A 24,387-nucleotide genomic window follows, 5' to 3' on the forward strand; every position below is an offset into this window, starting at 1 on the left:
CTTTGCCTCTCAATTGCTTTGTGACAACATAACATTCTTCACATATCAGTTCGCTTTCCTATTCCTTTGACTTACATAACTTCTTGGTGGTAGGAATTAACAACAGGTGCACTGCAAGCCACTACATCATAACCAACTTTAGGATTCAATTTGTAAGCTTAATTGCGCTTATTTTCAAACAGTTAACCGCTGGCAGGACCAATGCACCTTGAAATCCACATCTAACATGGCTTTGATGATGACAGCAAATGTCTTCTTCAGCAATTAGAAACCATATTGCAAGTAAATGTATCATGCTTATTAATTGTTTGGATACATTGGGTACCAGTGATTTATGTTCCAGAACATGGCAGACATGATGTGACAATAATGCAAAAATAAATCCATTTTAAAACTAAAATATCCAAAGAATACAATCATTACATATATGTTAAGGTACTCACCAAACATGCTAAAACCAGTTGAGTAAAATGATCTCTTTTACTTTTCTCTTCCATGCAACTTGTTTCAATATCTGAAATTAACATTTTCTGTTATTATTCTTCTGAACTCTCAAGGTAATCAACAATAAGTTAACCAAAATTCACTGCTTCAAAGAACACTCATCTTTCTCACCAAGAACGCAGAAAACATCAGCCAGGATGGATGACATATCATCTCGAAGTTCCTGCAAAAAGAACAGGAAAAACAATCCATTATAACCAACGGTGGCTCATCCACGGAAAAGTCAATATTTTTCTGGGAAGAGGGTGAAGCAGTGGGAGGAAATCAGGTGTCACCTTGATTTATCCAAGCTCGTTTATAAAACTAGCGTATTACTAGACCGGCTGTGCTTTTCCAGCACCACTCTAATCTAGATTACAAAGTGCAAACTAGAGGCAAAGCAAGAAATATTGTGATAAAATGTAACACTAATTATCTCTCTCTCCTGAGCAACCACATGTGGTTTAATATGACAGCTCACGAACTTGTGCCAGGTTTGATGCTGAGAGAAAAGTTACCAACCAAACAACTGTACTAAGACCACCAATTTTGACCTTCACCCCTGCCTCAGCTCATCCGATGCCGAAATCTTATTTCACTCTTCGTTATTTCTGTTTACAATGTTCACCTCGCCGGCATCCATGCATAACCCACAAAGCTCTACTGCGCATGTCCTTGCATTAAGAATGGGCAGAATGTTTTTCTTTTCTGTGCTCTATGCCTCTTGCAGTGCATTTATATGCACCTACCATGACAGCCTTGGTTTAAATCTCACCCACCCACGTGTGTGATAACATTTCTGAACAGGTGCATTAGAAAAAAATCTACTCTGAGGAACTCCTGCAGAGATGCCCTGGAGCCGAGGTGACTGACTGCCAACCATGACAACTGTAAACTAGTGGAGTAAAACCAATGGAAAATTTCCACAGACTACCATTCACTCTTGTTTTCCTGGGACACCTTGATGCCACAATGAGTCAAATGCAGCCTGTGTGTCAGGGTGAGTCATAGAGTCATAGTGACTTACAACATGGAAACAGACTCTTCGGTCAAACTCGTCCATGCTGTCCAGATATCCCAACCTGCCAGCACCCAGCCCATATCCCTCCAAACCCTTCCTATTCATACACCCATCCAGATGCCTCTTAAATGTCGCAATTGTACCAGCCTCCACCACTTCCTCTGGCAGCTCTTTCCATACACGTACCACCCTCTGCTTGAAAAAGTTGCCCTGTAGGTCTCTTTTATATCTTTCCCCTCTCACCCTAAACCTATGCCCTTTAACTCTGGACTCCCCCACCCCAGGGAAAAGACTTTGTCTATTTACCCCCCCTATCCATGCCATTCATGATTTTATAAACCTCTTTAAGGTCACCCCTCAGCCTCCAATGCTCCAGGGAAAACAGCCCCAGCCTGTTCAGCCTCTCCCTATAGCTCAAATCCTCCAATACTGACAACATCCTCGTAAATCTTTTCTGAACCCTTTCAAGTTTCACAACATCTTTCCGAGAGGAAGGAGACCAGAAATGTACACAATATTCCAAAAGTAGCCGAACCAATGCCCTGTACAGCCGAAACATGACCTCCCAACTCCTGTACTCAATACTCTGACCAATAAAGGAAAGTACATCAAATGTGTTCTTCACTATCATATCTGCCTGCGACTCCACTTTCAAGGAGCTATGAACCTGCACTCCAAGATCTCTTTGTTCAGCAACACTCCCGAGGACCTTACAATTAAGTGTATAAGTCCTGCTAAGATTTGCTTTCCCAAAATGCAGCACCTTGCATTTCTCTGAATTAAACTCAATCTGCCACTTCTTAGCCCATTGGCCCATCTGAGCAAGATCCCGTTGTAATCTGAGGTAACCTTCTTCTCTGTCCACTGCACCACCAATTTTGGTGTCATCTGTAAACTTACTAACTATACCTCTTATGCTCATGCCCAAATCATTTATATAAATGATGAAAAGTAGGAGACCCAGCACTGATCCTTGTGGCACTGCACTGGTCACAGGCCTCCAGTCTGAAAAAACAACCTCCTCCACCACCACCAGGCAGTTCTGTCTCCAAATGGCTAGTTTTCCCTGTATTCCATGAGATCTAACCTTGCTAACCAATCTCCCATGGGGAACCTCGTCGAACGCCTTACTGAAGTCCATATAGATCACGTCCACCGGTCTACCCTCATCAATCCTCTCTATTACTTCTTCACAAAGCTCAATCAAGTTTGTGAAATATGATTTCCCACGGACAAAGACATGTTGACTATCCCTAATCAGTCCTTCCCTTTCCCAATAAATGTATATCCTTTCCTCAGGATTCCATCCAACAACTTGCCCACATCAGACTCACTGGTCTATAATTCCCTGGCTTGTCCTTCCCACCTTTCTTAAATAGTGGCACCACGTTAGCCAAGCGGCACCACGTTAGCCAACCTCCAGTCTCACGGCACCTCACCTGTGACTATCGATGATACAAATATCTCAGCAAGAGGCCCAGCAATCACTTCCCTCGCTTCCCACAGAGTTCTAGGGTACACTTGATTAGGTCCTGGGGATTTATCCACTTTTATGCGTTTCAAGACATCCAGCACTTCCTCCTCTGTAGTCTGGACATTTCTTCAAGATGTCACCATCTATTTCCCTACATTCTATATCTTCCATGTCCTTTCCCTCAATAAATACTTGTTTAGTACTTCCCCCATCTGATGCATCTTGCTGACCTCTGAGGGGCCCTATTCTCTCCCTCTTTGCCCTTTTGTCCTTAATGTATTTGTAAAAACCCTTTGGATTCTCCTTAATTCTATTTGTCAAAGCTACCTCATGTCCCCTTTTTGCCCTCCTGATTTCCCTCTTGAGTATACTCCTACTGCCTATATAGTCTTCGAAGCATTCACTTAATCTATCCTGACTATGCTTCCTTCTTTTTCTTAACCAAACCCTCAATTTCTTTAATCAAGAGGGCATAAGCCCTTTGTCAGGAAAGGCTGATGCTCAAAACATTGATTCTCCTCCTCCTCGGATGCTGCCTAACCTGCTGTGCTTCTCCAGCACTACACTCTCAACTCTGATCTTCAGCATCTGCAGTCGTCATTTTCTCCTCAATTTCTTTAGTCATCCAGTATTCTCTCCACCTACCAGCCTTTCCTTTCACCCTGTCTCTGCACTCTCATTACCTCATTTCTAAAGGTTTCCCATTTTCCAGGCATCCCTTTATCTGTGAACATCTGCCCCAATCAGCTTTTGAAAGTTCTTGCCTAATACCGTCACAATTGGCCTTTCTCCAAATTAGAACTTCAACTTTTAGACCTGGTATGTCCTTTTCCATCACTATTTTAAAACTAACAGAATTACGGTTGCTGGCCCCAAAATGCAGCCCCACTGACAACTCAGTCACCTGCTGTGCCTTATTTCCCAAGAGTAGGTCAAGTTTTGCACGTTCTCTCATACTGAATCAGAAAATTTTCTTGTACATGCTTAACAATTCCTGATCATCTAAACTCTTAACACATTGGTAGTCCCAGTCCATGTTTGGGAAGTTAAAATCCCCTATTGTAATCCCCCATTACTCTGACATATAACTGAAATTTCCTTACAAATACGCTTCTCAATTTCCCTCTGACTATTCGGGGTTCTATAATACAATCCCAATAAGGTGATCATCCCTTTCTTGATTCTCAGTTCCACCCAAATAACTTCCCTGGATATATTTCCAGGAATATTCTCCCACAGTATACCTGTATCAAAAACACCACTTCCCCCTCCTCTGTTGCCACCCTTTCTGCCTTTCCTGTAGCATTTGTATCCTGGAACATTAATCTGCCAGTCCTATCCATCCCTGAGTCATGTTTCTGTAATTGCTATGATATCCCAGTCCCATGTTCCTCACCATGCCCTGAGTTCATCTGCCTTCCCTGTTAGGCCCCTTGCCTTGAAATAAATCCAGTTTAATTAATCAGTCCTGCCTTGTTCTCTGCTTTGTGCCTGCCTGCCTGCCCTGACTGTTTGGCTTGCTCCTTTTCCCAACTGTACCAGTCTCAGATTGATCTCTTTCTCCCTGCTTCCCACCTAACTAGCTTAAATCTTCCTGAGCAGCTCTCGCAAACCTCCCTGCCAGTATATTAGTCCCCTTCCAGTTTAGGTGCAATCCATCCTTCTTGTACAGGTCACACCTATCCCAGAAGAGATTCCGATGATCCAAAAATGTGAATCCTTCTCCCATATACTAGCTCCTCAGCCATGCATTCATCTGCCCTATCCTCCATTCCTGCCCTCACTAGCTCGTAGCACCGGGAGTTAATCCAGATATTACTATCTTGAGATCCTCCTTTTTAAACTCCTGCCGAACTCTCTGTATTCTCCCTTCAGAATCTCAATCTTTTCCTTTCCTATGTTGTTGGTTCCAATGTGTACAATGACCTCTTGCTGGGTCCTCTCTCCCTTGAGAATATTCTGCACTCTGAGACATCCGTGATCCTGGCACCAGGGAAGCAACACACCATTCTGATGTTTCGCTGCTGGCCACAGAAACGTCTGTCTGTGCCTGACGAGAGAGTCCCCTAACACAATCAATCTCTTGGAACCGGGCGTACCCCTCTTTGCATTACAGCCCGTAGCAATTCCTGAAACTTGGCTGTTCGTGCTTCATTCCCCTGAGAATCTATCACTTCACAGCCAGTTTTTATTGCTGATATAATAACAGATTTTTTGGGCTTTGCGATAACAATTAAAAAAGAAACTCAGGGCAAACAAATTTACAATCAAAAAGCTGATGTAATTTTGGATAAAATCTTGGCTTTTGTTTTGAACACCAAACCTGAAGAAAACAACCAAGGAGTTGCATTATACAAAGATGATTATTAAATACTAAAACATTTTCAGCTTTGGATTTTCTGATATTGTATGTCACTAAGTCAATGTTGCAAGTCGAATCTCAGCACAAAAGTAAGGTTTCCTAATGAAGGAGCAAACTCTATGGGTCAGTGGCTGGCAGCATAACTGCTCACTTGGAAAGTTCTTCATTTTTGAGAACTCTGAAAGTTCCATTATTGACATAAGGAAAAAAAAATCCCTCGAATAATATCAAATAACTGAATTGAAATTGTTGCCTTCGAAATTTTGCTCTTTATGATGCGTTCACATATGTAAACACAACACTCACAAGATTGTATGGTGTTGATGGTGTGTTGTGCTTAATTAGTATTAACTGAGAGAAGAAAAGAGAAACAAGCAGAAACCAGATTTTCACAAATCCAAATGAGAAAAATAAAATATTGGTGCAAATTTAAAACAATACTCTGAAATTCTATTTGTAAGCTATTAATCACAATTCCAAGTGAATTGCTTAGTTTACTTAAACATCCAAGAATGCTTAGGTAATCAATAAGCTGGACATATAATAAATCAATGCTGAATGAGAAGAAACCAATTACTTCCAATTGTGAATGAAAAACTATACATGTCAATTCTGAACAAAGTTGATTTCACATGGAGAACACTAAAATGCTGTGACACAAGACTATTTGTTTTAAATGTATTATTCAAGACTTTTATCTGTGCCCCTCAAATCAGAGGCAAAGTATTACATATTGTATTTCGGGAGTCAATTTTGCCCAGATTCATCAGTCCAAACAAATTGCTCTGTTCAACACCCAAACCAGGAAGCTGCCACAAATCCACATTTGCTAAGCACAGGCCAGAATAGCTCTTTTGAGGGACTGACATGTTACTGACAAATTTAAGAGAGGTGCTATCTTCTGACTTTCAGCAATGAGCCCTTCTCGAGCAATATCAACAATCCTCTGCAAGGTTTAAATTTAAACTCATGTAAAGAACATAGAATGGGTGCACTCAATTACTGTGAATGCAAAAACATTTTCAGCAGTGAATCACTTACCATTACATCACTGAGAGCACTGGCAGCTTGTTCTTGTTTTAGATTGCCCTTTATAACATGCCACGCCAACTCGTATAAAACTTGTTGAATATCTGTTTTCCAATTATATTAAATCCATGTTAGTAAAAGGGTATTAAAACTGCAATACAAAGTTTTTGGAAACTCAGGAAATCAAAGAAATGAGACTGTCAGGATTAAATAAAAGGACAATTCACTGAAAAGCTAAAGCAAATTTCAATGATTAAAGAAATTTGGTCCCTTTTATACAAACACAGGACTCTTAGATTTATGAAATACTCTCTCCACCAGTGTGCAGTCTTTTTTTAAAATAAAGCTGCAGCATATATTCTCTACTGGAAGTACTGCAATAAGTCCCATATAAATCTCATTGTCCTCACAAGTCATGCGAACACCATCCTATTCATGTCACATATCACCCTGACGTGAACGTACAACTGTCATTCCTGAAGAAAGTGGCTCAGTAGTAGTGTCCCTACCTCTGAACTCAGAGGCTGGGGTTCATATTCCCACCTGCACCAGCAGTGTATAATAAAGTGTCCGAACAGAACGGTCAGAAAATATCTACAATCGTTATTCTTTCACCATGACTAGGTTAAAATCCTCAAGTCACTTAATTGACAGCATTGGGAGAATGCCATCAAGATACAGAATGCAACGGTTCAAGGTTGCCCCAAACCATTATTAAATCAAAACCAAAAAAGGAATGGAAAATAAATACTATCCTGTCAGTGACACCAAAATCCTAAGAATCAAAGAAAAATAAACAAAGATCGATGAGGCTTATGAAAATTTTAAGAATGTGTAAATTAAGGAGACATAATTAAAGTATTGAAACATCTTGTGACAGATGTTTATGGTTTACAGTTCAGTTCAGAGTTGACCAGAATTCAGAAGACTATACATCAACTTTGATCAAGAAATGTCAAATAATATGGGCCAACTTTGAGAGTAGTATTTCTGAGGGGGATGGGGGATTTGAGTGAAACAACTTGCAACCGTCACCAAGGAATCAACAATCCTACACAGTATTCCAACAGTGACAATAATTCAAAAATATTTCATTGCCTGTTAAGTGCTTTTGAACATGTGAAAGGTTGAAAAAAGTGATAAACAAAATGAAAGCTTTGTTTTTGTATTAACATATATACATACCTATTTAAGAACTACATGAATGGGGTTGGAATAGATAGTAGTTTTTGGAAGTTTTCCCAACTGTAAAAAAAACCTGTCATTTCTTAAAATTATGCTGACTGGAATGTAAACTACACCTTCTCATTACTTAACTTCTGATTTCAATGCGTGTCCTGAGCAACATTTTTCTGGAAATCAACTGATTTTGGAGGAGAGGTGGCTCAGTGGTTAGCACTGCTGCCTCACAGCACCAGGATCCCAGGTTTGATTCTAGCCTCAAGCGACTGTTTATGTGGAGTTTGCACATTCTCCACGTGTGTCTGCGTGGGTTTCCGCTGGGTGCTCCAGTTCCCTCCAACAATCCAAAGATGTGTAGGTTAGGTGAATTGACCATGCTAAATTGACCATAGTGTTAGATGCATTAGTCAGAGGGAAATGGGTCTGGGTGAGTTACTCTTAGGAGGGTTGGTGTGGACTTGGTGGGCCGAAGGGCCTGTTTCCACACTGTAGAGAACCTAATCTAAAATAAGAAATGGAATTTATTACTGGAATTATCAAATGGAAAACTGGCATGGAGGGGACTAAAGGCAATTAAAACGGTTGCTGAACAACCCTCTCCAATGTCAGAAGTCTATTTTGCAGCCCTAGCAGTCGTAACACAAAATTATGCCTGGACGCTGCAGTCTACTTCCTGAAATAAAGAGTTTCCAAACACAATTCTTTCTGTCTAACTTGTTAAATCTGAGCTGCGCCAAATTCTCAGGGTCACAAATTCAGCTTGATTGGAATCAGTATTGCATGTTTACCAGTACCACAAATTCATCTTTGACAACAGGACATTCTGCAGAAGTGAAAAGTTATCACATTATCTTTGGTTTCCAGACCTTGGCCCAAGGGAGACTTTTTTCCTTTTGCCCTTTTATTAAAAAAACTCATCTCTACAGAGACACGTTTTGTTTTTGTTATTCAAGTGTCTATGCATGTGGGATTCAAGAGATAGAGTTTTAATTCAAGATCATATCTCAGGTGTCTGCAAGAGTTCATCACTTGCTTTATGAATAGTTTTTGTTCATAATAAGCAGACTGTTTGAGCTCATGCAGGAACCTGGTGGACATTTAATTTATTTTTTGAAAGCAGCACTGGAAAGAAATTGGGCATTTGCCAATTGGACTAATGGTGCAACTGGAGGAGTGGTGGGGATCTTGATTATTAGCACATTCCTTCCATCACAGTTGTAACACAAGGTGTCCTCACAAAGTCTGAAAATCTCAACTTTAGCGAAGCATTCAGTCCTATAGGAAAACTAATATCAAATCTAAAATTAAAACTCAAGTTTGGCTCCATAAGGACGAATTCTCCAGAGATAAAACCTGGAAACTCCAAGTTGAACTACAGTACTGACTATACTTGGAATTGCTAAAATTCCTACACTGGTGAATGAAATGAAGTGTTAAAAATTATTTTAAAAATACAAAATAAAAATCTAATATTCTACAGTATTGTTTGACTATCCAGGTTCCATCTCGTGACAGAAGTTGACTGGTATAACTGGTCTCACAGGGCTACCTGCAATAATAGACATTGCCACAAGATGGAAGTCCAAGACCTCAGTTCAAATTAAACAGGGAACTTGGACCCAGGGGTTGAGCAAGCAGTAATGGTAAGAACACATTGGGAGCTGAAAGTTAAGAACATGACCAGGAAATTAGTCCAGGACAGGAAGTGAGGTGAGAAAACTTGAGGCCAAAGCAAAAATCCCTTACCCATAACAAAGACATAAGGGAGAAAGCACCTGAAAATGTAGATCATGCAGTACCAAACACGAACCTGCATTGGTAATGGACACCAAAACAGCCGGCAAATTCCGTCAAAATTAAAATAATGATGCATTACAAAAACCTTTTCCTAAGGAATGAATAATACTGAAACGAAACAAAATGGAAAACAGGGCAACACTAGGAGGACAATCTTGTACGCTTTTGGAAACTGAAGATAGACAGAGCCCTCCAAGAATAAAGGAAACTGAAGACGACAAAGCTATCAAGGAATAGAAAGATAACAGGGAAGATCTCAAACAGGGACTAAGGAGAGCAAAAAGGGCCATAAAATGTGTTTGGCAAACAGGATTGAGGAAAATCTCAAAGTGTTTAATACATATTTAAGGAGCAGGGGAGTAATGAAGGAAAGGGTGAGGTCCATTCAAGGGCAAAATAGGGACTTTATGCATGGAGCAGGAGGAAGTGGTTCAGGTCCTTAATCAATACTTTGCATTGCAGGTGTGTGGTGAGTCTCAGGAAGGGTATGTTGATATTCTGTCAATACATAAAAGGTGGTGCTGTTGGTTGTTTCCAAAAGCATAAGGAAGACATGTCCCCAGGATGCGATGGGATCTATCCCAAAATGCTGAGGGAGATAGGTGAGGAAATTGCTGGGCCTTACACAATATCTTTGGGCCCTCTTTAGTTACAGGAGAGGTCCCACAGGAATGGAGAATCGCCAACTTTGTTCCCTCATTTTACAAGGGGAATAGGGATAATCCGTGAAATTACACACCAGTGAGCCTTCGATTAATGGTAGGGAAATTAGTGGAGAACATTTTTTGGGATAGGATTTACTCATATTTGGAATAATACGGACTTATTAGTCATAGACAGCATGGCTTTATGCAGAGAAAGTAGTGTCTTACAAACTTGATTGAATTTTTTGAGGAAGTGACAAAGATGATTGATGAGGGCAGGTTGGTATAGACTTTACTAAGTCCTTTTACAAGGTCCCTCATGGTGAGTTGATATAAAAGGTGAAGTCTTAAAATACTCAAGGCCTCAGGTTCTCATTCCTACTCCTTACCCAACTGGGCCTTATATAATATCTTTGGACTCTCTTTAGTTACAGGAGAGGTCCCACAGGAATAGAGATAGGGGAAAGATATAAAAGAGACCTATGGGGCAACTTTTTCCACGCAGAGGATGATACGTGTATGGAATGAGCTGCCAGAGGATGTGGTGGAGGCTGATACAATTGCAACATTTAAGAGGCATTTGGATGGGTATATGAATAGGAGGGATATGGGCCGGGTGCCGGCAGGTGGGACTAGATTGGGTTGGAATATCTGGTCAGCATGGACGGGTTGGACCGAAGAGTCTGTTTCCATGTTGTACGTCTCTATGACTCTGTAACAGAGTCATTAACAGCACAGCAGGTGGCAGCCAATCAGCCCACACAGGCCATGCAAGCTCTCTGTGAAGTAATCCAGTTTCCAAATAAGTCCAAAAGTAAGTCAAGTCAGTCTAAAGTTAATCATCTGAATATATATTCACACCCCAAGAATCTTACCTTTAAATGTTACATCATTGTAGCCTCGATTTTCAGAAAGACTGCGACATAACTGTACACTGTAAAGTAAAATGGTTGTCAGTAATTTTAAAAGAACTGGCCAACAGTCAAAAACTGTATAATCACAAATCCATACATTTCTAAACACAATATGATTATGATCTAACAAAAGTATATTTTAGTTTCTTCGTTATTCGTTCATGGGATGTCGACATTGCTGGCTGGGCCACTATTTATTGCAAGCCAGTCACTGGCCTGGAAAAACTGATAGTGAACCGTCTTATTAAAATGCTGCAGTCTTTGGGTGAAGGGACACACACACACGAAGTCCTGTTTGGAAGGATGTTCCAGATATTGTTTCACTGACAGTGAATCAATGGCAATATAGTTCCAAATAAGGGTGGCATGTGGCTTGAGGAGAGCTTGCAGGTGGTGGTGTTCCCTTCCTAAAATTATACTATGGCTCTTTACTTTAAATATATTGCTCCACGGGCTGTGTTCCTATATACAGATATTTGTTCAGGCCAATATGAAACCAAAACTAATATATTTCTTGCACTGATAAGTATTTGTAAGAAAATGCACAACCAAATGACGCAGAACCAAAGGGGTGGCACAGTGGCTGTGTGGTTAGCACTGCTGCCTCACAGCACCAGTGTCCCAGGTTCACTTCCAGCTGTGGACAACTGTCTTTGTGGAGTTTGCACATTCTCCCAGTGTCTGCGTGGGTTTCTTCCGGGTACTCCGGTTTCCTCCCACATTCCAAAGGTGTGCAGGTCAGGTGAATTGGCCGTGCTAAATTGTCCATAGTTGTTAGGTGCATTAGTCAGGGAGTTGTGGACCTATTGGGCCGAAGGGCCTGTTTCCACATTGTAGGGAATCTCATCTAATCAGAACTGCCTGACGAACTGCCTCTGAAAAACGTTCTTCTGTTACACAAACTTCCTCTCACCAGTCAAAAATCATACAATACCAGGTTATAGTCCAAGAGGTTTATTTGGAAGCACTAGCTTTCGAAGCACTGCTCCTTGGACTATAACCTGGTGTTGTGTGATTTTTAACTTTGTCCACCACAGTCCAACACCAGCTCCTCCACGTCATTCCAAAAATTTTATAGTAGCAGACTCAGATTAAACCCTGGACATCGACATAACTGTCATAAGGAAATTCCTTATTTTTGATGTCACTGGAGATGTTTAAAATGAAAGAGACATTGGACTCAAACGCAAGCAAAGACTATGGAACCTGAGATGAAGAAAACCAAAGATTTTTTAAACCAGAGAAAAATCTGTCAAATTTATTTTCAAGGAAACATGTGAGCTACATCAATTTTATCATTTACACATTTGTCTTTCTCACAAAGCTGAAGTCAAAAAGATGATGGAATATTAGGGTGTTGTCACTCACAGGAAACAATGCAAGGAAAAAGCAAAAGCTGACCAGCTTACATTTCCAGACATCCAGTTAAAATCCAAGAATGCGATGAACTGTGACTTTAAAAAGTAATTGCAATGCAACTCTAAATACCGATGAAATAAAAGAAATCTTGAAACACAGAATTACAGACTACTGAGCAACAACTAGGAAATAGTTTAGTTTTGAGAGTTCATATTTTTCAAAAATGCTAAAAGCAGGTTAAAAGAAGCTGACGAGCAAGTCAATGGTTCTGATGAAACCATCCAGCAGTTACATGATTACATTCAAAGAAACAAGTTGAGAAGAAACTTAAGCCAGAACTGAAACAAGATGTACGCATCCACAGTGTATGCATCAGTTGGTAACACAGAGATAGTTTTCACATAAAAAGGCAGAGAGTGGCTGAGGTTTTCCAACACACATTGCTCAGGTAAACTACAATATAGGTCAGAGGTGTACAAAGGATCACAAAGTTTCCAGCACAAAAACAGCTTACTTAGTCCATCATATCTGTACCAACCAAAAGAGAAGCTGCCCAGCCTAATTCCACTTTCAAGCATAATAATAAATTCGAGAAGTGGGGATGCTGGTAATGTGAAATGAACCAAAAATGTTGTAGTTCTGGCCACATCCATGGCCAGAAAGCAGATCAAACATTTCAGGTCCAGTTACCCTTAATCAGCACAAGGTGTTCCAGCAAACCATCAAATGAGCTGAGCGTTTCAAGCAGTTAGTTCCAGATCTCTCCCACCCTTTTGGTGCAAAACTGTTTCTTCACCTCCCCTCTGATCATTCTACCAATCATAGTAAACCTATGCCACCCTGTCACTGACCTTACTTCATTCACTTTCCACTGTGGGTATCACTAACTCAGATAGCAATTATTTTCTGTTCCTTGTGCCCTTGAGGTGGTGTTGGTGGTGAGCTGCATTCTTTAATTGCTGCAGTCCATGTGCTATTTATAGACTACAATGCCTTCAGAAGGAATTCAAAGGATTTCAAATCAACGACACTGAAGTAATGGCGATACATTTCCAAGTCAGGGTGGTGACAGGCTTGGAGGAGTATTTGCAAGTAGTGTTGGTCCATGTATCTGTTGCCCATGCCCTTCTAGATGGAAGTGGTCGTGGTTTTGGAAAGAACTCACATTCTTTGGCAAATTTCTACAGTGCATCTTGATTGCACACTATTGCAACTTAGTGTCAGTGGTGGAGTGAGTGGTTGTGGATGCAGTGTCAAACAAACGGGCTACTTTGTCCGAGATGGTGTTAAGCTTCTTATGAGATATTGGAGCAGCATTTATCAAGGCAAGTGGGGAGTATTCCATATACTTGTGCCTAGTATATGTGGGCAGGCTTTGAGGAGTCATGAAACAAGTTATTTGCTGCAGTACCCTTAGCCTATTCTGACCCAAGGTATTTCCTGATGACAGTCATCACAATGTCGAAGACGTAATTGTGATGACCCACCCTTACAGCTGTTACAGAAAGGTCAAGAATTCAATGTCATATTAAAAACAAATTGAGACATTTTCTTCAGCGCACAGAGGACCTACTTTCCCATTTTATCGAGAGGCATGTAATCGATGTGATGTATAACGGAAGAATGTTTTCACAAATGGTTACTGAACAGAGGCAATTCTTTGAGTGAAACAGCCCTTCCTATTCACGCAAACCAGGCCCCTCATTATTTTGTATACCACAATTAACCTCTGTTTCAAAGAGAGCAATCATAGATTCTTCAGTTTTGCTTCAAAACTGCATTTATGCATTACTGACAACACCCTCATAAATCTCCTCAGCACCCATTCATTTTGCAAATACGTAATCAGAACTGTACACAATACTCAAGATGTGGCCAAATCAATGTTTTCTACAAATAGATCATAACTTCTCTTCCTGCTTTTATATTCTGCACCTCAGCTAATAAAGGGAAACATTCTATGTTTTCTTAATCACCTTACTGTTACACAGTGTAAACCCGTATGCCAATTTAAACCCGAAACACAGAGAAGCTCACCGCATGCCATAATCTGTTAAATTTTGAGAGGCAAAGAACTATCTCAGAGGTCACTATTTAAAGTAAAAATTAACTTTATTCTTTGAGTCCAACAGAGAACATTAAAAAAAAGAGTTGGTTTACAACTCCTTTCCCTTAAGCCTATCTTTTACCTCCCACTCGACAATACTGGCTGGAGATTACTACAAATGCTTCAGGCTTATTTTTGCACCTATGTAGAGGGCTGCCGCATCAGTGTGAATGGGGATACATGTAGAATCAAGATGAGTGTGGTGCTGGAACGGCACAGGTCAGGCAGCATCTAAGGAGCAGGAAAATTGACGTTTCAGGCAGAGGCCTTCATTGGATGCCTGATGAAGGGCTTTTGCCCGAAACGTTGATTTTGCTGCTCCTCGGATGCTGCCTGACTTGCTGTGCTTTTCCAGCACCACTCAAATCTTGACTCTGAGCTCCAGCATCTGCAGTACTCACTTTCCCCTATATATGTAGAGCCTCCTTCTCCACTGATTTCTTTAATTGTTCATCACTATTCATAATTGGATTTACTGCTTCCAAAAGATAAAAATGCTCTAACAAATAGTATGTTTGTGCATAATTAGTAAAGGGTCAAAGATTTTTCTGCAACAATGTTGATTTCACCACTTAGCCTTCTGCCTGTATTGTCAACAGCATTCGTCTGTCCAATAGTTATACAATGAGCACTGGGTCATATAATGATTGGTGTATCAAACTAATAATAATTATGCTTTCTCATCTTACTAGATAGCTTCAAATTAACTTGATATCTGTGTGGATGCAAGTATGTAAAAACTGTCTTGGCTACACTTAATTAACATGAACTGTTCCACATCCCAAAAGTTGTTTGCACAACTTTACTTACCATTAACATGAAACTAATTGGATGCAGTTGCTTGAAATGCCCTTTCACCCTTTCTTGAATAAAGGCGTCACATTTGTCATTTCCAATCCTCAAGGTCTGAGAACACGTCAGAAATCCCTCCTGTTCCTTCCTCTTGTTGATAACACTATCCCAATCAATATTTGGGATATTCAAATTTGCCAATATGACCACTTCACAGGTCGAGAGTCATAGTCATACAGTTCTTGCAGATTTCTAATTTCCCTTCAGAAATGCTCTTCCATATCTCTCTCTCTCTCTCTCAGTTTCAAGGCAGAGAGAACATCCCCGTTAGTGTGAACCTTTTTGACCTGAACTGTCTTCAAAAAAACTTGCTTCCTGTTCCCTCTTTCCAATGTCTTCTCTAATCAACGCTGTTATCCCATTAAAAGAACCAGATTCCAGTCCTTTCTTTTCTGAACTCTTCACATTCCTTCACCATTTTTAATATTCCAATATTGTCACCACATCCCCACACAGGTTACTCATGCTTATAATTCACCTACCTTATTTACCATAATATGGATTTACATATATGCATTGTATATCTGTGATATTGCTTATTTGTGATCCTTCTTAGTCTGCTATTTAATAATAAACTGCTCCTGTCCTACACTCTCACTTAATGTACCTTATTCATTTTTTCTACTTCTATATGCTGCTACACATTGCCCTGTGGATGTATTCAATCCTTCTTAATAACAGAAGTGAACCTCCCCACAAAGGCAATTGTCCCAGTTCCATCACGCTACAATTGTCTCCTTTAAATGGTTACCTCTTGCCCCAGTACAGATCCCAAAGTCTGAAGAATCTGAAGCCCCCTGTCCTGCACCACGTCTCAGGCCATGCACCGATCCTCTCTTTCTTTTCTTGCTTGGATTATGACAAGAAAGCTATTAATGCTAGACATTTAAGAGGAAAATATAAACTTGACAGATAGAACTACACAAGACAGAAAACAAAAAAAAACAAATCACTTCGGTAGTAATAGTACAACATGAATTTCAGGCCAGGAATGAACAATTGTTTATTGTAATAAATTCCACCACGGGCGGAATTTTCAAGTTATATTTTTCCCAAATTCTTTGTAAGACTGTTGCTAAACATTCTATCCTAGTTGATCATATTGTTTTATTCTTGCAACAGCAAAGTGAGAGAATATAGCCAAAATTTCTTGTCAGAAAAGTAATTTGCATGAAGCATACATCTACAGGCTTATTGTCCAATCCCAGTCTTCACAACAAGAAGCAGATTAATTCCTCTTTGATCTTCAGGGTTCAATTTCAAATCATGTTCCAATTAATATCTCAAGAATTATATCAACAAATCATCTTCTCTTCAGTTTAACACAACTTTTCTGTTGTGTTTGAGTAACAGAAGGCAACACAGGTCATGTTCGAAGGTGCAAACAAATGTAGGGTGGTCAGTATTGTTCTACTTTTAAAGGAGAAATAATAAATATAACACAAGATCACACTTGTTACAAAGTTCACTTCTCAATCACATTACTAATGGCTTTTACAAAGATAAAATCCATTTTTGTTTCATTTATGGATTTTCCCCATGATGAGACCAGGCCTCCCTTCACATCATATAGCCCAAAGATGCTGCACTGAACAGCAGGTTATCAGAACATTTTTGAGATTCAGGACACAAGAGTATCCATCTGAGGGCTTCAGTTAAAAAAAGCTTTCCCAATTTGCAAATGAAGTACTTTGAATAAAAAGTATTCACCACAATGCTTCACCTTTAAGGAACATGAATTATGTTGGGTGCTACTCAAAAATAACACCCAAAAGTTGAAGTAAAACCAACAGAGGACAAATTCTTTTAGTAATAACTTTGACATTATAAGCTAAACTTAAAGCCTTCAACTTAAAGGCTAGAAGATAATCCATTGACAACATAAACAATGCTAATTTGAAATTAAATGCAAATATTGATGAAACTGCAATTGTAATTTGTAATTAAATGCAGTCCAAGTTGTGGAGGCGAGGCGATTGGCCCTGCTAAATTGTCCATACAGGTGAAAACAGGGACTGCAGATGCTGGAAATCAGAGTCTAGATTAAAGTGGTGCTGGAAAAGCACAGCAGGTCAAGCAGCATCCGAGGAGCAGGAAAAATCAACGTTTCAGGTAAAAGCCCTTCATTAGGAATAGAGGATTGTCCATACAGCCCAGGGATGTGCAGGCTAGGCAGATTGGCCATGACAAGCGCAGGGTTACAGGGAGAGGGTGCATCTGGGTGGGATACTCTTTGGAGGGTCGGTGTGGACTCCATGGACGAAATAGCCCACTTCCACACCATACGTATTCTCCAATACTGTGAAGAACCTGCAGAATTATCTTGAAGACTAACTGATGTCTTAAGTGTTTTAATTTCGAACGTAACATTCGACATGTTGTTGAAAGACTTGGTCAAAGAACTCTTCATTATTAACTCTATCAGAAACAAAAATATTCAAATCTTGGTGATAAATTTTAAAACTATTCTGGCCATTTATAAATATATTGTCTTACTGACTGAGTTTACTTATTTCAGTGTTTCTCAAGTAGAGGATAGAGGGGCAATTTCCCAGAAAAGAGTGCCTTTGGAGTCTGCGGAGAGATTCAGCAAACAGGGATTTTTCCATGGTATCTGGTGCTACGGGAAGAACAGCATTTGTTGCCATTCCAAAACTTCACAAGAGATGGTCACAAGGCAATTATTGATTAGAACTAAGTAAGTTTTGGTGAGACATAATCTGAAGTAGTGTGTTTGATTTTGTTCTTGATAACTAAAGCAGCACATATTGTAATGAAGTTCATACAGCAAGGTTCACTCAATTAGTCCAAAGGAGGAGAGGCTTTCCCCTGATGATGGGCTGAGTAAATTGGGCCAATATTGTCTGGAGTTGAGAAGAAGAGGTGATTTCATTGAAACAAATCTGATTAGGCTTGTGGTCTCAAGAGTTTAGAAAAATAACAGGAGATCTAACTAAGGTACAGAAGATGCTGAAAGTACATGCAGGCAGGATGTTTCCTCTTGTGAGGCAATCTAGGACAAGAGATCATGGATTTCAGGCAAGGTGTAGCGGATTTAAAACAGAGATGAGCAATTTCTTCTCTCAAAGGGTCGTGAATCTGTGGAATTCACTACCACAGAGTGGTGGATGCTGGAATATTGAGTTAATTTTCAGGTGGAGATCCAACAGACTTTCAATGTCTAAGGTTTTGAAGGTTATAGATAGCATGCAGAAAAACAGACTTGAAACAGAGATGAAATCAGCCACGATCATAATAAACAGCAGTGCAGGCTTAAGAGGCTGAATTGTTGACTCCTGCTCCTAGTTTTCATGAAGGCACTCGACAAGGTAAGTACTGAGACATTGTCTCTCTTGCGAAAATCTAACAGTCAGTTACAGTTCCAAAACGAGGGCAATTATTTAAGACAGAAACAAAAAATTTCTTAATTCAAAGGATCCTCAACCTTTGAAATTCTCTGCCACAGAGTGGACATGGGACAGGATAGGAAAGTACAGCTAAAGATCAACCACTATCAGGGCATGATGGAGTGAACCTGGTGGGCTCCGTGGTCTTGGTCTGCTCTTTTCTTAATTCAGTAAAGAGTCATCTGGGGAAAGCATTGACCTAGTGTTATTATCGCTGGACTGTTAATCCAGAAACCCAGGTAATGTTGTGGGGACCTGGGTTCAAATTCTGCCACAGGAGATGTTGGAATTTGAATTTAATAAATATCTGGAATGAACAGTCTAATGGTGACCATAAATCCATTGTCAATTGTCAGAAAAACCCATCTGGTTCACAGATGTCCTTTAAGGAAAGAAGCTGCCATTCTTACCAGGTCTGACCAACATGTGACTCCAGACCCACAGCAATGTGGTTGGCTCTGAGAGATCGGAAATATATGTTGACTGAGCCAGCAACACCCTCATGCCATGAATGAATTAAAACAGTCAAATTGCTGTTGGTCTGAAAGCCATTCTTCAAGGACAACAGATTTTCTTCTCTGAAGATCAATTAACCATATTTTCCTTTGTGTCAATCTAGTAGCTTCATTGCCATTGTTATTGGTATATGTGTTTTAATGTTAGATAGTTTAAATTCAATTACTTAAATAATCTAAATGTCACTGTGGGATTGAGCTGTATCGGCATTATTTATCCAGGCACTTGAAAATTATAAGTTCAGTCAGTAACAACCACTCGACGACTGTAGATGCAGAGAAGGGAATGTTAATAGAGACAAGTTTGACAGCAAAAGACAGCAAGAAACTACTTCATTTGCTGCATGATTTAGTAACCAGAAGTCAGGTATTCAAAAAATTCATCCAAATAACAGGGTGGAAAAAAAAGGAGTTCTTTTAACCACACTGTGGATTGTAAAGCCTGTAACATACAAACTCAAAATGTGATAGAAATGGATTCCAAAATGGCTATCAGACATATTGTTAAAAAAAGATTAATTTGTAGGGTTGTGGAGAATAGTTGGGAGTGTGAGACTAAATTGGACTGATCTTTCAAAAAGGTCCAACATACTGAACAACCATTTTACCTCCTTTATTTGTTACAATAACAAAATAACTACAAAAATAAAAAATGCAATTGCTATAAAATGGATATATCATGACAATATTATTTTGGCAAAAAGACAGTGTAATAATCTTTACAGACCTCTTCGGTTTTACTTTAATGCCACTTGGTGGCCTGGCACTGAATACACATCTTCCAACAATTTCTCTTCTATTTTGCCTCACCCCCTCTCTGAATTCACCATGTCCATGAGACCCACCTCCTGTTGCCTTGATCCCATCCCCATGAAATTGATCACATAACTTCCCATCCTGGTCTCTCTATTCTCATACTGTCTCTGCCTCCATCTTATCTGCTGTTTCCTCAAAACTCAATATTAAAACCGACAGTCCTTGCAAACTGTCACAACTCACACTCCCTCACTCCCAAATCTACTGCCATCTTTTCCAGAATTCCACATATGAATCCTTCCAATTAAATTTTTTCCCTGTCACAGCACCAAAACGGCCATGACAAAGTCATAAATAATATCATATATGAATGTACCAAGATTTTTCATTTTTCAAATTCTGGATCCTTGCACATATTTAATCACATCCGTTCCACCTTTGGTAGCTGTACTTTCAGTTTGACGGCCCAGAGCTCTGAAATTGCCTCTCCATTCCTTTACAGCTATCTGTTTCTCTTTTTCAAGACACTTTTCAAAAACGAGTTCTTTGGTCAAGCTTTTGGCTTCTGATCTAACATCTCGTTTGGCTTTGTAGCACATTTTAATTTATAATGCTCATGTAAGAAACCTCAATGTTGTTGTTCATTAAAGGTGCTATACAAATATCAGTTGATCGTGTTATCATCATCATAACATAAGCTCTGTCAGGTAAAACTGTTGTATTTTTATTGTTTATAATTCAAAGGAAGCTTAAGTAAAGTCCAATTTTATTTTGTACCATTCAAAACTTCAAAGCTGTAAATTCTATTTGCACACAAACTTATTGAAGATGCAGGCAAGCAATGTAATATTAATGATAATCTACTTTTTATCAAATTGTTCCCAATTGGTTCAAAGATTTTGTGGCATTTTTCTTCTAAATTTCAGAACACTAGTGTTTCAGTTAACCATCTAATAAAGTTCCATAGCATGACAGATTTAGATCAAAGATTTATAAACAAAACCCATCATAGTTGTTCAATAACAACATTGATAAACTGAAGTATAAAAAGCATGCCGTAAAAAAAAACAGGATTTGCATGTTTATGGATTGTCACTTTGCAATAATCATGTCATTAGTGTAATCACAGATGCAATTTCAAGTCAGATAATGACTCAAAACAGATAACTTTCTGGAGGAAGACCTCTTTCCCCATATCATTCGAAGTCAGTTAAGACTCCACAGTCCAAGTTACATCAGACAAGTTTGGAAGATGCAGAAAAACATCATTTTTTTAGATAATATTTGTGTTAGTGTATCTTTTGATCTAAAATTGAGTTGTTTAATAACTTTCATCAAAATCCGACACATCACAACAAAACAGATTAAGTCATTATATATGTTGCCCTCTATCCTTAGTTTCCAACTAATCATAACCCTTTAAAGATCAGAATCAAAATAATACAACAACATAAGGACAATATAATTTAGTACCATATGCAATCTACTGTAAAACACTTTGCGGGAACCATTACTTGGACTGATGAATTTGTCATGAACTGAATTGTGGGAACGACGTAGTCTTGTCACTTTCAACCTAAATTTAGATTTCAATATTTGCCTGAGGATGAACAAATCAACGACATAATTAACATTTTTTTGAAAGTTAAAAGTCCTGAAATCAGAAACCTATTTACTACGTAAAACAGTATATTTGTCTGGTTACTTTTAAAACAAAACAAAATATTAGAAGCAAGACATTGTACAAGAGACCCAAATATTTTCATTTTACGGACAAGAAACGGTCAAGTTTGTTATTAAACCTTTTCTGGATTAAAAGCAATTAGGCCACCACCGAACTAAACGCCACCACGTTTTACATTATGTAAAATTACACAAAGCTCAAACACAAGGGATTACGCGATTTTCTTCTGTAGCCCGATCGCGTTCTGCACTCTATCTGTTCTAAAATAAAAATAATCAGCTCCGATTACACACTCAGGGAGATTATTTCCGCCCCACTTACAAATCCGTTTTGCCCCCTTTCTCCCAATTCTTCAACCAGTCGCCATGGAACACCATCACCGCCATCTTAGCTGCACACCATTCTGCACTCATAGCCCGGATGTATCGCCCGGTGAGCTGAGGGGTCACAGGTCAATGTTACCCATTGCATGCTGGGATACTAAGGGCAAGCCAATTGTTGGTGGAGGAGGCTCTTTGAATTCTGGATGTACCTTGTTCCTAGGCTTTTACCGAGGGCAAACCAGTAGTGAGACAAGACCATCTTTTCACTTCTCCTGGTATTTGTTGAGAGAGGAACCTCTTGGATCTTGCAAGGGCTGGGAAAATTGGAAAATGTGTTCAACTGCCCCTTGAATCATGTACTTTCTGTGGGGAAAGAATCCTTGGGAGGTACTTTCTGGGGTGAATCAGATTTATTGCTCAGGAAAGGTTTTGTGTTTCCCCAACTCCTGTTATTGTTCAAAGTTGACAGAATCAAGATCACACCTTTTTTTTCCATATTGCGAAATAAACTTTAGATCAGCAAATTAATTACACTACTCACTTCAAAGTTGAAAAAGTATGTCACAAGCAGAATTAGAGGCACAGTGTTGTACAGCACGGACACAGACCCTTTCGTCCAATTCGATCATGCTGACCAGATATTCGAAATTATTCTAGTCCCATTTGAAAATATCTGGCCGCTATCTCTCTGAACCCTAAATTTAAAAAAAAAACAACTGCAGATTTTGTAAATCAAAAACAAAACTCGGAAATTGCTGGAAAAGCTCAGCAGGTTTGACATCATCTGTGAAGAGAAATCAGAGTGATCTGACCTCAGAACCCTCATCTCTCTAAACCCTGTGTATTCATATGTCCATCCTGATGCCTTTTAAATGTTATAATTGTACCAGCCTTCATCACTTCCTCTGGCAGTTCATTCACACTCTTTTCTCCCTTCTAAAGATTTTTTTAAGAGTTCCAGAAACAAACCAAAAACTTATAACAACAGTAATTACTAATCCAAGAAATCAAGGAAATCAGCTACAGCAGTGAAAAAAAATCTCAAAAAAGGAGTAACTCTTACATTGTGTCATTGGGGGAGCACTTTGGGGCCAGCAACAATTACACGATTAGTTTTAAAATAGTGATGGAAAAGGATACACCGGATCTAAAAGTTGAAGTTCTAAATTGGAGGAAGGCCAATTTTTTTGGTATGAGGTAAAAACTTTCAAACGTTCATTGAGGGTAGATGTTTACAGGTAAAGGGAAGCTGGAAACTGGGAAGCCTCCAAACATGAGATAATGAGAGTCGAAAGACAGTATATTCCTATCAGGGTGAAAGGCAAAGCTTGTAGGTGTAGGGAATGCTGGATGACGAGAGAAATTGAGGTTTTGGTAAAGAAAAATAAGGAAGCATATGTCAGGTTTGGACAGCAGGTTGGGCGAATCCTTAGAAGAGTATAAAGGCAGGGAAATCAGGAGTTAAAAAGAGTACACAAGATATCTTTGGCAAGTAGGGTTAAAGAGAGAGTTTGAAGAAGATTTGTAGCTCAGGTTGAGGTCCTGGATGTAAGTTTGCTTTCAAACATTTCACCACCACACTAGGTAACATCCAGTGAGTCTCCACAATGAAGCACTCGTGTTATGACCTGCTTTCCATTTATGTGTTTAGGTTTCCTTGGTTTGGTGATGTCATTTCCTGTGGTGATGTCATTTTCTGTTCTTTTTCTCAGAGGGTGGGAAATAGGGTCCAAGTGGATGTGTTTGTTGATAGAGTTCCTGTTGGAATGCCATGCTTCTAGGAATTCTCATGCATGTCTTTGTTTGACTTGTCCGAGGATGGATGTGTTGTCTGAGTCGAAGTGGTGTCCTTCCTGACCTGTATGTAAAGATACTAGTGATAGTGAGTCATGTATTTTGTGGCTAGTTGATGTTCTTGTATCCTGATGGCTAGTTTTCTGCCAGTTTGTCCAATGTAGTGTTTGTTACAGTTCTTGCAAGGTATTTTGTAAATGACATTTATTTTGCTTGTTGTCTGGATAGGATCTTTTAAGTTCATAAGCTTTGTTTTAGTGTGTTGTGGGTTTGTGGGCGACCATGATGCCAAGGAATAGTTTGACAGTCATTTCTGAGACATCTTTGATGTAGGATAAAAGTAACTAGGGTTTCTGAGCGCATTTTGTCTGCTTGTTTGGGCTTCTTGCTGAGAAATTGGCAGACTGTTTTCATTGGGTACCCATTCTTTTTGAATATGCTGTGTAGGTGATTTTCCTCTGCTCTTCATAGTTCCTCTGTGCTACAGTGTGCGGTGGCACGTTGAATTAATGTTCTCATGCAGCTTAATTTGTGGGTGTTGGGATGCTTGCTTCTGCAGTTCAGTATTTGGTCCATATGTGTTGTTTTCCTATAGTCGCTGGTTTGAAGTTCCCCATTGGCTGTTCGCTGTACTGTGACATATAGGAATAGCAGCTGAAAATGTGTTGCTGGAAAAGCGCAGCA

At 39.5% G+C, this 24,387-nt stretch overlaps 1 protein-coding gene across 3 annotated transcripts in view; it reads right to left on the reverse strand.

The window, feature by feature from the left end:
• thoc2 (THO complex 2) overlaps positions 1-22,025 on the reverse strand; it is a 149,222-nt gene extending 127,197 nt beyond the window's left edge. For 2 of the 3 annotated variants that reach the window (XR_015758635.1, XM_043704869.2), the window contains exons 1-5: positions 21,908-22,025; positions 10,868-10,926; positions 6,382-6,473; positions 616-667; positions 444-514 (exon numbers count right to left, since the gene is read on the reverse strand). Coding sequence is in view for 2 of the 3 variants with exons in the window: in XM_043704869.2 (XP_043560804.2) it covers positions 444-514; positions 616-667; positions 6,382-6,473; positions 10,868-10,926; positions 21,908-21,999 (366 nt within the window). In the remaining variant the exon portion in view is untranslated. Of the gene's footprint in view, positions 1-443; positions 515-615; positions 668-6,381; positions 6,474-10,867; positions 10,927-21,375; positions 21,453-21,907 lie in introns of those variants that run through there. The other variant, XM_043704870.2, reaches the window with a different exon arrangement.
• Between the last annotated feature and the right edge of the window lie 2,362 nt (positions 22,026-24,387).

The sequence above is a fragment of the Chiloscyllium plagiosum genome, unplaced genomic scaffold, assembly GCF_037043375.1.
Source record: "Chiloscyllium plagiosum isolate Xiang-an unplaced genomic scaffold, Cpla_swu_hap1 HiC_scaffold_11, whole genome shotgun sequence".
NCBI lineage: Eukaryota > Metazoa > Chordata > Chondrichthyes > Orectolobiformes > Hemiscylliidae > Chiloscyllium > Chiloscyllium plagiosum.